The following is a 16,042-nucleotide window of genomic DNA, read 5'->3' as shown; positions in this document are numbered from 1 at the left end:
CCTACACTCACTTAAATGCCCCTACATTTAGTATTTAGGGGAGCCCCTGGCACCAGAAAATCAGATTCCTGCTGACCTATGAAGGAGGACACTTAAGAGCTGCAAAAGCAAAGCTCGAGGAAGAAGCACATGACTTGGTCCCAGCCCTGCCGGCCTGTCTGCTGTTCCTGCCAACTTGTACTAAAGTCTACTCGTCCTCCAAGCTGCTTTGCCTCCAAAATCCTGGGAGGCCTGCCTGTCTTATGTGATCAGAGAGTTATCCGAATTGTACAAACTGCAAGTAGGCTGGCAGTAGATAATTGTTCCAAGCATGTATAGGCATCCATTAACTGGTACTTATTTCAAGAAAGTCACAACCACATTTTCTCCTGCTTTCTGAATTTTAAATGTTCCTGATTAAGAAATTCAAGAGGTTTGTCTCTTGGACTGAGAAGACTGACTCTAATATTGATTTTTTTGTAAGGAGGTATGACAATCCATGGTGCTTGTTTTCTGGACACTGTCTAAGCATCAGCTGTAATATAATGGTCCTTTACCCTGACAAGGCAGAGAGCTTGTAACATTCGCCATCTGATTACATGTAGCTTTTTCCGACTTAAAGGTGGCATAGATGAGATACTTCATCCTTGTTCTATGGAGGCTGTGATGGTCACTTTGAAGCCACAGCACCTATGTTTTGTTAATTCATTTTTTGACAGAGTTCTGTATTCAATCAGGAATCAATGTCAGGACTTCAGTGCAGTGAAATATAGTTTAATCGTCTTGGTCTAAAGATAACCCTTGAAGCATTTTAGTGGGTAGCCTGTTGACATTGGGTTTGTCGGTGACCCTACAATTCTGATTCACACCCACTGAGCCAACTTCTCAGAACCCCTCGACTGTAGAACGTTTTGATCATGACATGACGTTGAGCTCCCAAAAGAAGAAAGAAAAAACTCCTTCTAGAACAGTGTAGTGCATTTCAAGTGTTGCAAGTTTACATGGAAAATGTTGCAGGATGTACTGTACCTTATGAATAAAAATTAATTACGATTGCTTCTTTAGCATAGTCAGATGTCTGCATCCTAATAATAAATGATTTATTGCTGTCTAACTCAATCAAGATAAGTGCAGTGGGGAACAGTTTTAGGGGCTGTTGATGTCCAAGAAATGGGTTTCTGTTTCTTGAAAAGGTCAGTATTGGGAGCAGAAAATACACAATAGTTGGCAATACATATTGTATAAAGATGTATAAATCCTAACAAATGTTAAGGGTCTGGAATAGCTGTTGATGGAAGCCAATCTAATATGTTTTACTGTGATTGTCATCAGCAACACCTTAAGAATACAAAATGAATCTCAAGTACTACATTGAGAACTTGCTTGACACCTATTGAGTAAGAAGCAACTTGTAGAGCTCCCTGGGCTGCACTCCTGCCCCCTCTACCCCACCATTAAGTGGCAGATATAAATATCTTACCTCGGTCCATACAACAATTAAATGAGAGCCAGAAAGCACACTTTGTCAAGGAATACAGCTCATGTATGGACGAACGATGAAAATCAAGATGGGGGCCCCCACAGTGCAGTGATAACTGGAAATACGCTGTGGCGGCCTGAACTTTGCGGTAAGTAATGTACTGACTCGACAGAGGCCATGTGCACCTGATGGGTCGGCCCCTGAGTGGAACAAGTGAGCTGTGGTCACATGGGGTGATGGCAGCAGCCTGGTTGAAAAGTCTCTGGCCCAATTGGAGATACCTTCAATGTCTCTAAGAACCAGGGGGGCTCAGAGTTGATGGCAAAGATATAATTAAATTGTGAATGCTACACACGCTGGTAGATTGTGGCACAGGAGGGGAAAATAAGGCCCACGGAGTAGAGGAACTGATTCAGTCACAATAATACTAGTGCATGGATATTACCAGCAGGGCCTAGTGCTCTTTCAGATAGAATCACACTGGAGTCACCAGGGCAGTAATGTGAGATCCCTAAGTAGTGGGTGATCTTCCCAGCAGTTTAAATGAGCGGATCCAATCCTCTGGGAACCCCGAATACTCACTGGAGGGACTGACTGGTGGCACTGATGGCTGGAGGAGAGTGAACACCGTATCACCATACTTGACAAGGAGAAACTACTACAGCAAGTGGAGGAATCCAGGCTACCGAGAATGGCCGTAGTATATGGAGCGCTGGAACTCACGCTAATTCAGGTGACCAGAAACGGAATGGAAAAGCACTCTAAATGGAAGATGCTGGATGAAGATAAGCAAACGATGTTCCATTCGTAAGGGGAAACAGAGGAGAGAACACTCTGCTCTTCCCAGCAGATTGATAACACTACACCTCCCTCAATGGATTCAATTGTCCTGGCAATCAGGGACATGAGAAAGGCCATCCAAAGCAAAATAGACATAGTAATGGCTAATATTGGCCAGTTGCGTGCTGATGACCACAAAATGGCCAAGAGAATTAAAACTACTGAACATGCCCTGACCGAACTGGTGACAGAAATGGGAACTTTGAAGGAGACAATATCTGGGATAGAGGAGTGAGTCAGGATGTTGGAACTCAGAACTGAAGATAAAGAAGGCTCAGCACGTAGAAATACCGTCCGTATCATTGGCCTACCTGTACGCCTAGAAGGAAAAAACATAATCACTTTTCTGGAAATATGGATCAATAACTCAATAGTACCCGAGGTCCTTTCATCCTTCTTCGCACTGGAATAGGCCACTGGGTACCTGGTAGACTGCCCCCTTCCGGATCACCTCCCAGCCCAGTGTTGGCTAAACTACTGCACTACAGAGACGGAGAAAAAATTCTGAGCAATGAGCGAGGGAATGGATAGCGCCTTCTAGAAATCACAAAATAATGATCTTCCCAGACCTCACAATGCTAGAGTAAAAACTAAGGGCCTCCTTTGTGGAAGAAGAAAAAAATAAATAAATAAAAATAACAAACGGCTGCATGAGATGAACATTAAATATGCAATGCCCCTTTAGGATAAACCAAGATTGTGACTAACGTCAGCACCAAATTCTTTACAGATCCACGTGAAATGCGGAAGTGGAATGATACACAGTCACAAAGTGGGGAACCACTACCGTCACGCCATGGAAACTTAAAGCTAGTTGACCAGGGTCCCCGAATACACCTTCTAGGCAAATATTTCCTATTAAAGAACAATCCCGAAGAGATAAGCAATGAGCCTTGGCAGCAGCAGCAGGGCTAAGAACTGCGAAACAGGATCACCCATCGGAAGCTGATGAAGACAACTCTGAGCCAGTTTCTGACTCAAAACTGCATTTGAGCTCAGGAACTGACATCCCCAGGGTGACACCTCAATCAGCTGATGATCTCATATGAACCACACCACTGTATTTGATAATGATATGGGAAGAAAGTTGGGAGTAACATGTTAACGATAACCACCAGTACCTTTAGGCAAAACTAGGGAAACTGGGAGGAGTTGACATCAATGCTTATCAATAAGATCAGAAGAGGATAGTGTGCTGCTGTGAGACGGCTCACCTTCATCGGTGCCCACTACCCTGCAACAAGAGTTTGTGTAATTTACACACAAGATTTGTATGGTTCTTACTAGTTTTGATGGAGGGGAAGTTGCCTTTCTATCCTGGGTAGGGGGTTCAGGTATTTTTTTTATAGAACCTATTAAGTTGCCTACATGCAGCACAGTGCTATTACCTGCTCAGAGTATTTGGACAGGAACCTGCAAATATAGAAACATAGCACATTCTACACAGTATCCATAACCAAATGACAGGAAACCTGACTAAATATGAAATATTATTCTTGAATGTCCAAGGGTTGAATAAATTGACCAAGAGATACAAAGTCCAGTCTTATCTGAAAAGAAGGAGTGTACACACATTACACAACGTATTCAGCTTTGGCACGTGGAGTTCTCCTCTGAGTGAGGCATGGGGTCCTATCCCAAATCCTAGTCTGATAGGTGGATACAAATGGACATCATGAGGTCATTAGTGGATGACTGAGGGGATGAGAAATAACAACAATTAATATATATGCTCTCAACTTGGACCAAGGCTGATTCCTTGAAGAACTATTGCAGCTCATTGCAGCATACATGCCCCATTTGGTTCTCCAAGAAGGGGAATTTAACTTGAACTGCGTCGGGGAACCTGACCTTGACAGCTCCACCCCCACTACAGAGCTCCACGGTCAGATGACTTGTGAAAAGATTTCAAGCCTGGCAGACCCAATATGGAGTCACAAATGCATGGAGGACAGCACACCCAGGTGACAGAGACTACTCGTACTATTCCACACTCCATGATCTGCACATCCATCTCCATACAATTTTGTGCACACCAAATATGAGGTAGCGATTATAGACCTAGCCAAATCTATTTCAGATCATAGCTTCATTGCCATTAATCAGGATTGAATTCCGATTTGAAATCAGCATTCCTAGTTAAAGACTGAATATTTAAACCATAGACAACACACTTTTCCATCAAACTATAGGGGATGGGATACACAACTAGTTCACAGAAAATCAACACACTGCTGCATCCATTCGGATAGAATAGGAAACATTTACGACGATAATCAGAATGCAGTGCATTGCAGAAATAGGTGATGTTCTTAGAATGCTATTACAAGAGATAGAAAGTCAGGAAAAAAAACTAAAAAATATAGAAAACGACGCACCAACAAACAGTGACTTTCAGCGAACACTGACACCCGTTAAAGAGAAACTAGCAGGATACATTGAAAAGCTATGCTGTTTTGACTGCAGGGAATACATGGTAAAAACACATGCAGAACGAGACAAGTCAGGAACCCTGCTTGCATGGTTAGCCAAACCAACCAAGGGGGGGGGGGGGGGGGGGGGGGGAGCGGTCTCAAATTCTGAACGTTGAGAACAAACACAGTGCCAGAGTATATAGGCAGTGAGAAATAAATGAGTTGGCGAAGCGTGATCACACACCCTTGTAAGCAGAGAGACACCAGGATAGGGAACAAGACCTAAGAGACTTCTTAACCGAATTGCCCATGACCACCCTCCAACCTGACACCATAGAATCTCTAGGTACTGTTATAACACCAGAAGAAATCTTGGGACTTATCAAAACCATGACCTCCGATAAAATATCGAGACAGACTCTCGGTTAATTCTATGCTAAATATTCTAACCATCTGACCCCACGATTGGTACAACACTACGGGCATCAAAGAAGGACGGAAACTACATTAGTCCGTAAGAGAGAGACATTAGGGATCCCTCTGCATAAACTCGGATGGCTCTCGCACGACGTAATGGCCTACAGGCTAATGTTAATGTTAAATGTTGATTACAAAATACTAAGTAGAGTGTTGGCCTCCCGACTATTACCCTAGTTGCAACGTCTAATACAACCTGACCAAACTGGTTTATACCAGGCCAAAAAAACACATTACACATCAGAAAGGTGCTGAGCATAATACTAAAGGCACACTCAATTAATGAAAAAGCTGTGGTGATGTTGGTAGACTTTGAAAAAGAATTTGATAACTTGAACTGAGAGTAACTATACAAGATAATAATGCACAGGATGGGGTTGGGTGAGGCATTTATTGGATTGACCCATCTTTTGTCCTTAAATCCGCATGCAGGAGTCAGAATGAGTGGGGATAATATCAGGCACTTATACAGCGAAATGTAGCACAAGACAGGGATGCCCACTGTCTCCCCTACTGTTCAGTGTTTCAATCAAATTATTAACATGCAGAGCACGACTAGGGCTACACTTTGACAGTATAAATGCCTGGGGAATATATCGATGATATGCTGCTTTTCCTGAAGATCGAAACTTGAGAAAGCCATTCAATTGATAAAAAAATTTAGAACCATATCAGGACTATGCATAAATTGCCAAAACACAGCCTATTTTCACTTAGACTCTTGCACGACCACAACTTACCTTCACAGGGACTACAATGGGAAAGCACATCCTTAAAATACTCAGATATCAGATTATACAGTCAGGAGCGGGATATGTTAGAAGGGAACATGGAAAAAGCTATCACCTTCCTACGGATAGGAATAACTGTTTTGAATACACTCCCTCTGTAGGTGGCGGGACAAGTGGCAAATGCGAGAACGTTAACATTACTGCAACAAGTGTATTACTTATTTACCCTGCCAGTGATGGTCCCTAGAAGCAAGTTTCGGGAATTAGATACATTACTCACTGATTTGTTCTGGTGCAAAGGAGGGTAAAGGGTGGCACTATCCAAGCTACAACTCCAGGTGATAGATGGGGAACTTGCAGCCCCAGATTTTGAAACATATATCTGACTCCTGAAATAATAAACAAATTATTCCAGTCAGCTCAAGCTGGGTGTCCCAGATGGGGGGTGGAGGGAGGAAATATATTTAACCTGGTATGGAGCTGTGGACATCTTAATGACTATTGGACAACCATAATAGAAATTATCAGTTATGTTACTGACCATATTATTGCTTGGTCGCCTGTGCCTTGCCTACTAGGCCACTTTCCTCGCCCAGCCAAATTTAAAGTCACATCTAAATTAATTGATCTAGCTTTTCTTCTAGCAAAAATTCAAATTGCATTGAATTGGAAAGCAGTGGTTAAATGGAAAACCGAGCTTATCAAATGGGCAACCATTGAAAGATAAATATGCTTAGGGATGCTAAGAGAAGACAGGGATTGCTGCTGGTGGCAAGAGCCTGGGACGAGCTTCTGAGGGTTCTGAAGGCAGAAGATCTGTCAGTATCTGCCCCAAACTCAATCAAGTTACACCTGTGGACCCATGATGAACAGACCCCATATTATGGACACCAAACTGAAAGACCACAAGATACTACTTTAATTAAAGTGGTTACACAGATAAACATGAGCTACTAGTAGCAGCAGCACTATTGGATTTACCTAGTAGAAGATGAACCAATGGGTGATATAGGTCTTCTTTGACAGGTTGTTCATGTTAAGTTTTCAAAACAATTGGAATGTCATCAAGATAACAATAACAGTATGGTGTGATTGTAGGAGGCTGGCCTGGCTTGTAGTGGGTACCAGAGGTACTTACACCTTGTGTCAGGTCCAGTTATCCCTTATTAGTGTAGAAGAGGTGTTTCTAGCAGCTTAGGCTGATAGAAGGTAGTTATAGCAAAGCAGCTTAGGCTGAAATAGGAGACATGCAAAGCTCCTACTATACCACTGGTGTCATATGCACAATATCATAAGAAAACACAATACACAGAAGTACCAAAAATAAAGGTACTTTATTTTTATGACAATATGCCAAACGTATCTCAGTGAGTACCCTCAGTATGAGGATAAGATATATACACAAGATATATGTACACAAACCAAAATTATGCAGGTAATAGCAAGAAAAGTAATGCAAGCAATGTAAAGTTACAGTAGATTGCAATAGGAGCACATAGGTATAGGGGCACACAAACCATATACTCCAAAAGTGGAATGCGAACCACGAATGGACCCCAAACCTATGTGAGCTTGTAGAGGGTCGCTGGGACTGTAAGAAAACAGTGAGGGTTAGAAAAATAGCCCACCCCAAGGTAGGTGTAAAGTGCACCTACTACCCCCAGAGAGCACAGAAGTCGTGATAGGGGGATTCTGCAGGAAGAACAAACACCAGCAATGCAACAACAGTGGATTTCCGGACCTGAGTACCTGTATGACAAGGGGACCAAGTCCAATAGTCGCAACAGTGTAGAGAGTGGGCAGGAGCCCAGGAAATGCCAGCTGAGGGTGCAAGGAAGCTGCCACCTGTTGGAAGAAGCTTGGAGTTCTGCCAGAAAGAAGAGGACTAGGAACTTCTCCTTTGGAAGATGGGTGTCCCACGTCGCGGTGAAGCTTGCAGAGGTGTTCCCATGCAGAAAGACTGCAAACAAGCCTTGCTAGCTGCAAGGGTCGCGGTATAGGTTTTTGGGTGCTGCGGTGGCCCAGGAGGGACCAGGATGTCGCCACTTGGAAGAGGAGACAGAGGGGGCACCCAGCAACGTAGGGAGCCCTCACAGAAGCAGGCAGCACTCGCAGAAGTACCTGAACAGGCACTTAGAAGAAAAGTGAACCGGAGTCCACCCAAAGTCACAAAAGGGAGTCCCACGACGCCGGAGGACAACTCAGAAGGTTGTGCACTGTAGGAAGGAGTGTCGAGGACCCAGGCTTGGCTGTGCACAAAGGAAATCCTGGAAGAGTGCACAGGAGCGGGAGCAGCTGCAAATCATGCAGTACCCAGCAATGCAGTCTAGCGTGGGGAGGCAAGGACTTACCTCCACCAAACTTGGACTGAAGAGTCACTGGACTGTGGGAGTCACTTGGACAGAGTTGCTGAGTTCCAGGGACCACGCTCGTCATTCTGAGAGGGAACCCAGAGGACCAGTGATGCAGTCTTTTGGTGCCTGCGGTTGCAGGGGTAAGATTCTGTTGACCCACTGGAGATTTCTTCAGAGCTCCTGGTGCAGAGAGGAGGCAGGCTACCCCCAGAGCATGCACCACCTGGAAACAGTCGAGAAAGCCGGCAGGATGAAGCAATACAAGGTTGCTATTAGTCGTCTTGCTACTTTGTTGTGGTTTTGCAGGCGTGCTGTGCAGTCAGCGGTCGATCCTTTGGCAGAAGGTGAAGAGGGAGATGCAGAGGAACTCTGATGAGCTCTTGCATTCATTATCTGGTGAGATCCCCAAAGCAGAGACCCTAAATAACCAGAAAAGGAGGTTTGGCTACCTAGGAAGGAGGATTGGCTACCAAGAGAGGTAAGAGCATATCAGAAGGAGCCTCTGACGTCACCTGCTGGCACTGGCCACTCAGAGCAGTCCAGTGTGCCACAAACACCTCTGTTTCCAAGATGGCAGAGGTCTGGGACACACTGGAGGAGCTCTGGGCACCTCCCCTGGGAGGTCAAGGTCAGGGGAGTGGTCTCTCCCCTTTCCTTTGTCCAGTTTCGCGCCAGAACAGGGCTGGGGGATGCCTGAACCAGTGTAGACTGGCTTATGCAGAGATGGGCACCATCTGTGCCCATCAAAGCATTTCTAGAGGCTGGGGGAGGCTACTCCTCCCCAGCCTTCACACCTATTTCCAAAGGGAGAGGGTGTTACACCCTCTCTCAGAGGAAATCCTTTGTCTGCCTTCCTGGGCCAGGGCTGCCTGGACCCCAGGAGAGCAGAAAGCTGTCTGAGGGGTTGGCAGCAGCTGCAGTGAAGACCCCGGAAAGGCAGTTTGGCAGTACCCGAGTTCTGTGCTAGAGACCCGGGGGATCATGGAATTGTCCCCACCAATGCCAGGATGGCATTGGGGGGACAATTCCATGATCTTAGACATGTTACATGGCCATGTTCGGAGTTACCATTGTGACTCTGTACATAGGTAGTGACCTATGTACAGTGCATGCGTGTAATGGTGTCCCCGCACTCATAAAGTCTGGGGAATTTGCCCTGAAAAATGTGGGGGCACCTTGGCTAGTGCCAGGGTGCCCACACACTAAGTAACTTTGCACCCAACCCTCACTAGGTGAAGGTTAGACACATAGGTGACTTATAAGTTACTTAAGTGCAGTGGTAAATGGCTGTGAAATAATGTGGACGTTATTTCACTCAGTCTGCACTGCCAGGCCTGTGTAAGAATTGTCAGAGATCCCTATGGGTGACAAAAGAAATGCTGCAGCCCATAGGGATCTGCTGGAACCACAATACCCTGGGTACCTCAGTACCATATACTAGGGAATTATATGGGTGTACCGGTATGCCAATGTGAATTGGTAAATTTAGTCACTAGCCTGTTAGTGACAAATTTGGAAAGCAGAGAGAGCATACCCACTGAGGTTCTGGTTAGCAGAGCCTCAGTGAGACAGTTGGGCATCACACAGGGACCACATACAGGGCACATACTTATGAGCACTGGGGCCCTGCCTGGCAGGGTCCCAGTGACACATACCAAACATACTGACAACATAGGGTCTTCACTATGAGCACTAGGCCCTGGCTAGCAGGATCCCAGTGAGACAGTGAAAACACCCTGACATATACTCACAAACAGGCCAAACGTGGGGGTAACAAGGCTAGAAAGAGGCTACTTTCTCACAGTGATGAGTAGAAAAAAATAGCAACGATAAATCAGTGGAATATAGCTGGAGCTTTACATTGCCCGAAGGACATTACCTTGTATTTAAAACGGTGAAAAGGAGTTCTATATATTATCTTCCCCTCATCTCATGATTCAATGAATAGAATAGGGTGAGCCTTGCTTTAACTCTAATTTTGTGAATGCAGCACCAACTTCGAGGCTTCTACAATGTCTAAGACTAGGGAAATATGTATCCTTTCTTGACAGTCATCTAGTTTGTCATGCAACAATGTTTTATACGTTGGCTGACTAGGGTGCTTGAATTTGAAGATGGCTGCCTGTCTCTGCACAAAGTTTCCAAGAAGTTCTGACCCTTTCTAACCAGTAGCTTGCACTTGTATGGTCTTTGTGGGGGACCACTGGATCTGAATAACAGAACACTCCTCTGCTGTTTCCCAAAAGGCTAAGACTAAGCCTTTCATAAAATGGCAAGACTAGGGCCCTACTTTTTGGTAGTATGCATTTAGGCCTCTAAACCAACTGTGGGAATGGAGTGCAGCCTTAGAGATTGTTTCAAACCCATTAGTATTGTAGAGTCCCTGCATCTCCTGTTATCAAGTCAAAGAATGATATGAGGATTTCCACTTGGAACCAAGATTCTTAAGATGTTTTCCGTACATGCGGATTTGACATTGTTGAACTCAGAATCATGTTTCCAATCTCTATGGTTCCCACACTACTACCATTAAAATATTGAATGTCATCCTATCATAGAATGACCTAGCTCCCAGTGAGTGTCAATTTGCCAGTCGATGTCCATGTTATTTTGGTGCTCTTCCCTTCCCCACCTGCTGCCTTGAACATCTTGGCTGTGAGCAGGCCTCTGGAGACAGAGGTCTGAAGATTGTTAATACCCTTGGATGTGTAAGCCATTTCCTAATACAACTTGGGGCCCTGAACTGCAGTTATGACCAGTTTAAATCACCTCTGCTACTCACCCACTGATATCAGATTTTATGTATTCCCCTTAGTAGTAACGCAATCGCCCACCTCTAGTGCATCTGTCCATTATATGCTTGAGTAATGGGATTTTTTTAGTTTGTCCAGATACAGGCATAAAAGTGGTTTAACCTGTATTAAAGGGTAGAAGTACAGTTTTAGAAAAAAAAAATTGTGGAATGTATACGTCATAAAAAAGTGTGTACTTTTAGGATACTAGTTACATTGTGTGTGTCACTTTTAAAATGTTCAAATATCATAAAAAGTTTACTTTTTATTATATTTTACTACTGAAATGTCTTTCTAAGTTGATTGTGTTTTACAGCAGGCGTTTCCACACAGGAGCCGAGAGTTGTAGACTAGCATCTTCTTGACTCAGATGATGTTCTTCTCCACTTAGACTGTTGGTGGGAAGAATGGAGGGGCAGGCAATTTCAGGTGATCAGTCCTAGATGCAGAAACAATCCATTTTTTTTTTTAAAGGGTAATTAGCTACCCTGGAAACACAAAACGAGCCGGAACAATAGGGTTTAATGATGGACCGGCCTCATTCAAGCATACAAGGCCATGAGCAGTAACTCTCAGTTTGAGTGATATATGTATTTACTGAAAAAAAAAAACAAGGCTACAGGGACATTGCAGTTAGGAAAAAGAATTAAAAAAAACCTTACAAAAAAAAAAAAAAAAAAAAAAAAACAACGGTTACAGGGAAGTTATAGTTAGGATCAGATTTCACATGCACAAACCATAGAAATTCATTTGTTAGAGTAATTTCAAGTAACTGTACATGTGCCCTAAGGTAACTATAACGTGTGCCCTCATGCCACAGTAGTTAAATGAACAACTAGACTGAAAACATTTTACACATATTACAAAAGTGTGGCATGCTTGATGTAATCAAAACTGTAATAACTAAAGAATTTAATTTACAAATTATTAAAATGAGAGGGTCTTAATCCCATAGACATTATGGTTAGGGCACTAAAAAACTAAAATAAGGGCATATTTTCTGAGTTCTCAAATAGCAACAAAGCACTTTTAAATTATTTGCTGTCTTGATGTTTTTTTATCCAGTTGATCACTTGATTATATGGTTCACTTAAGAGAGAGAATGTGGTGTTATGGCCAAAGCTGCAGACTTTGCAAAAGGGGAACCAATTTCGAGTGTTCACATCAACTTGACATCCTGTGTTTCGGGGCAAAATACTTAATCTCCCTATGCCTACATGGTACACATACCAGACCCAACAGCAAATTAGCTTTCAGAATTATGAAATTTTGCAAACGTTATTCTGTTTACAACTGTCTCCTAACAAAAGAGAACACAAGACCAGTGGTTTATCCTTCTTGGACCACTGATGCATAAACTATTTAGGCCACTGAAGCATGGGCTGTTTGGGGTAATTGATGCATGTATGCATATGCCGAAGACTCCAGTTTTCAGCAAATAAAGTAATATTTTAAACTTCTCCCTTTCAAAACGCCCTCCATACCAACGTTAATGAATGGGAAAATACAAATTGTCACAATTTCAGTCTCTACATTTTCCTCCCTGGATTCCTTAAATACTGGCATGTTAACCAACTACTGTCAGCGCCCTGAGATAAATACACTACCTTCAGAAACGGTGTCATACATTGTCTTTGGTCTTCCTTTATGTTTTCTGTGTTTCTCATCATACATTTATGAGACTTTTGCAACTCAATAGTCCATGATGTAGTAGCGTGTCCTGATCAGGTATTAACTTTGTATTTTGAAGCGTTTAGCTATGGTTATTCAATTGCCTTTTTTTTAATTAGGACTACAGGTGCTAAAGTGCAAATAAAAGTCATGGGCTATTTGAGCATCTTAAGTATGCATCTGGGAAACATGACAGTTCTGCTATTTGCACAGTATTTTTCACATTTAGTTTGGCTGCTTGCATTCTTACTTATTCAGTGAAGTGTTATGTTGGGCCTATTTTAATCAGGTTTGGTAACAAGTTCACCGATATAATTCCTAGTGGCATGCCTTTCTCTAGAACCGCATCGGTAAAGTGGGGTATTTCCATTTACCGTGATGTTGCACTTTTTTGTTTTTTTATATAGCGCAAATTCGGCACCAGTTACATCCCACAAAGACACAATAATTGTGCATGGTCAAGGGGAGATTAAGTGAATTACCCAGAATCACAGGCTGTTTGTTAGGCAGACGCTGAGACTTGAACCTATTTCCGAGGTTGCAAAGACGGCAGCTCTGTTCGTTACGCCACGTTGTATAGTACTAAATACATTTTTTTTTAAAGTTATAACAATACTCATTTTCATTTTGATGCATTGTTTCCATTTATTAATATGTAGGCGCTGTCTTTCTTTTCGTGTGAGGCTAGTTTGTTGTCTTGGTAAATTAAGTCTGTTGTCCGTGTCTACACTCCTATAATCGTGACCCCAGTGTGACTCGAAGCGCGCTGTCGCTCACCTGGTTAATGAAGGTCAAATACTTCCAGCGACCACCATACGTGTGGGCTCCATGTCTCGGGGTCAGGCCAGTGACCTCCAAGTTCTTAAACACACTAAAGATGTTCCAGGCGAAGCCAGCCAGATGCAATGTGAGAAGTACTGGACCCCGTGCCATCATACATGAGAAAAGCGCCCCTTCTATGTTTTGCTGTTACAGGATACGAGCGGCATGGAAACAGTGAGAAATAAAAGACGGAATGTTAAACTCCCGGTTTTGTTTCCTCCGCGAACGTGGTGGCCATCTTAGCATGGTGCTAGTTCCTTGAGAACTTTAATTGTTTAAAGAAAATGCCGCTGAATTTAAGAACAACCCATGTATTCTGATTTATTTAGCATCCTTAGAAATTTTCAGGGTTAGTTATAAAAAAAACGCTCATGCTAGAATTACAAGAAGTCGTGATTTCAACCTCTGTTTATTTTTTCAACTGAATGCTTTGTTTGACTAGATTTTGAACGTTTTTTTGGGCGATACATTGCCATTATTTATTTCTGAAATTATAGTTGCAGCGCGTTGATAAACTTCCTGCCATAAGATGGTCCCCTAATCAACCTGTCTGGTTCATTTGATCTATTTTCAGTCCTTTCCGTTCCATGTGCTTCCAAACACTACAACCTGTTTCTCTCTCCGATATTTCCCAAGAGGATATTTGTCAACGGGCTCTACCTAACATTTTCCAATCCAAGACGAAAGTACCGGTGTGCTGTTTGACTGCCACTTTTTTTTGTTAGATGCTATTTTTGAAAGTATCCTTCCGGTGCTGTACTTGAAATAAAACCTACTCCGAGAATCCATACACCGGGGGTAAAGGAGTGGTACCTAAAAAGGAGTAGAGTGAGTCACGAGAGGCGGAGCATGAAAAGCAGTCTCACCGTCAATGTATACATTTATTTATTTTTAAACTGTACCACAAAAAAATGGCAAAATGGAGAAATGTGACAGTAAAACTGTTCTGGCTTAATTGGTTGCAAAGGATGTACTTTAAAATATCTTACAGGGTTAAGGTACATGATGCAGCATGTACAGCTGGCAGTGCTGGAACTGGAAAATATGTACTGGTGTCCCATAAATTCTATGTCAGGACCGGAGGCTCTGATTATTCTTCTCTTTCTTCACTTTATTTTTCAAAGCAGCAAATCAGAAAGTGAAACAAGAAAACTACAAATCCCAACAGTCCCATTATCACGTGATGACCATAGAGGAGAACCCCTATATAATGCTGACACACATGAATCAACCCCTCTTTCTTTGCTGCTTCGCAGCCAGTTAAATGTTTTGCATTTTGTCTTATCTTTACGGTTTACTAATGCTGTTGTTATCCCGCGGCGAGCGTGCTTTTGGTTATTCTAATTTTAGCTTTGGGAGCGTTATATTTCCTCCCGGGGCGGCCGGTCGGATCACCCCTCCCATACTAGTGCAGTGGGAGCAGGGGAGCGAGGACCCACAGTCCTCTTTATGACCACAGCATTTCTATTTTTTGTGCGTTTGCGTGAAGCCGAGTGCTGCGTGTGATCATCTCTCTTTGCCTGCTGTGTGTTTGCACCCTGTTTTACACCCCAGGAATTCTGTTGGGGTTGCAATAAATATATATATACTTGCTGGCCTGTTTTCCTTGATTTTGGCAGAGCTCCCTCCACATACTATGCTATATTATATATATATATAATCACCCCTTTGTTAAGGGTTGATTTTCTGCCCTTTGAATTCCACATATTCTGGATTACAGCTCCTTAGTAGCCCTTCTCTGCTGTTTTGCAGCATGGCTAGTTCTGATGACCAAACTGGGGATGAATACTATACGGATGATCCAGCTGGATCTTTTAAGCAGGACCTGGTCTACGCTTTGGATGGTGGAGTGCGTCATACTGTTAATCAGGCTTTGGCACAGGCTATCAGGCCTATTTAACACCACCTTCTTGGTTTTGCTGAGCAGCAAGGATGGGTAGCCCCCTCTGGCTTTCAGGCACTTACAGAACCCTCCTTGTCTGGCGGTTCTCAAACCCTCAAGCAGAGTGCTAATCCGCACGCTGCAGACTTTGAAAGCCTTATTAGGTCTATGGCCAGGGATCATGACTATAACGCTACTTCCTCAAAGAAGTCTAAGTCCAAGGAGGATCTGGCTTCTTCCTCGTCAGACCATTCTTCTGATCAAGGGGATGATCCACCCCGTAAGCGCAAAAAGAAATCGCACTTCCAGGAGGAGCCTATTCCTACACCTAAAGTCCTACGTTTGAACTGTAGGACATTGTGCCAGATTGCAGTCTGAGTGCCCCAGACCAGATTTCTCTTCAAAAGTGACTGAGACGCCTGAATTGGATCCTATTTTAGTCACCTATCTGAAAAAGTCTTCTAAAGACCCGAAGAAGGGCATCGATCGCACCTGGCGTGGTTATCAGGACAAGCTTTTGGATGTAACTGGCCCATTGACAAAGATTTTGAAACTGGGGTTTCAGGCCGAGGAATCAGGTGAGTCCATTGACCCCGACAT

The 16,042-nt window shown here is 43.4% G+C and overlaps 1 protein-coding gene across 1 annotated transcript in view; it reads right to left on the bottom strand.

Annotated features, from left to right (window-relative positions):
• The window catches only part of LOC138303893 (androgen-induced gene 1 protein-like), a 128,183-nt gene extending 114,441 nt beyond the window's left edge, over nucleotides 1–13,742 (bottom strand). The window contains exon 1 of the mRNA XM_069243424.1: nucleotides 13,516–13,742. Within this exon, the coding sequence (XP_069099525.1) occupies nucleotides 13,516–13,674 (159 nt within the window). The 5' untranslated portion in view covers nucleotides 13,675–13,742. The remainder of the gene's footprint in view (nucleotides 1–13,515) is intronic.
• Between the last annotated feature and the right edge of the window lie 2,300 nt (nucleotides 13,743–16,042).

Source organism: Pleurodeles waltl, chromosome 7 (assembly GCF_031143425.1).
Source record: "Pleurodeles waltl isolate 20211129_DDA chromosome 7, aPleWal1.hap1.20221129, whole genome shotgun sequence".
Classification (NCBI taxonomy): Eukaryota; Metazoa; Chordata; class Amphibia; order Caudata; family Salamandridae; genus Pleurodeles; species Pleurodeles waltl.
Note: the sequence above shows the minus strand (reverse complement) of the source record. Positions and strands in the feature narration are given on the sequence as shown.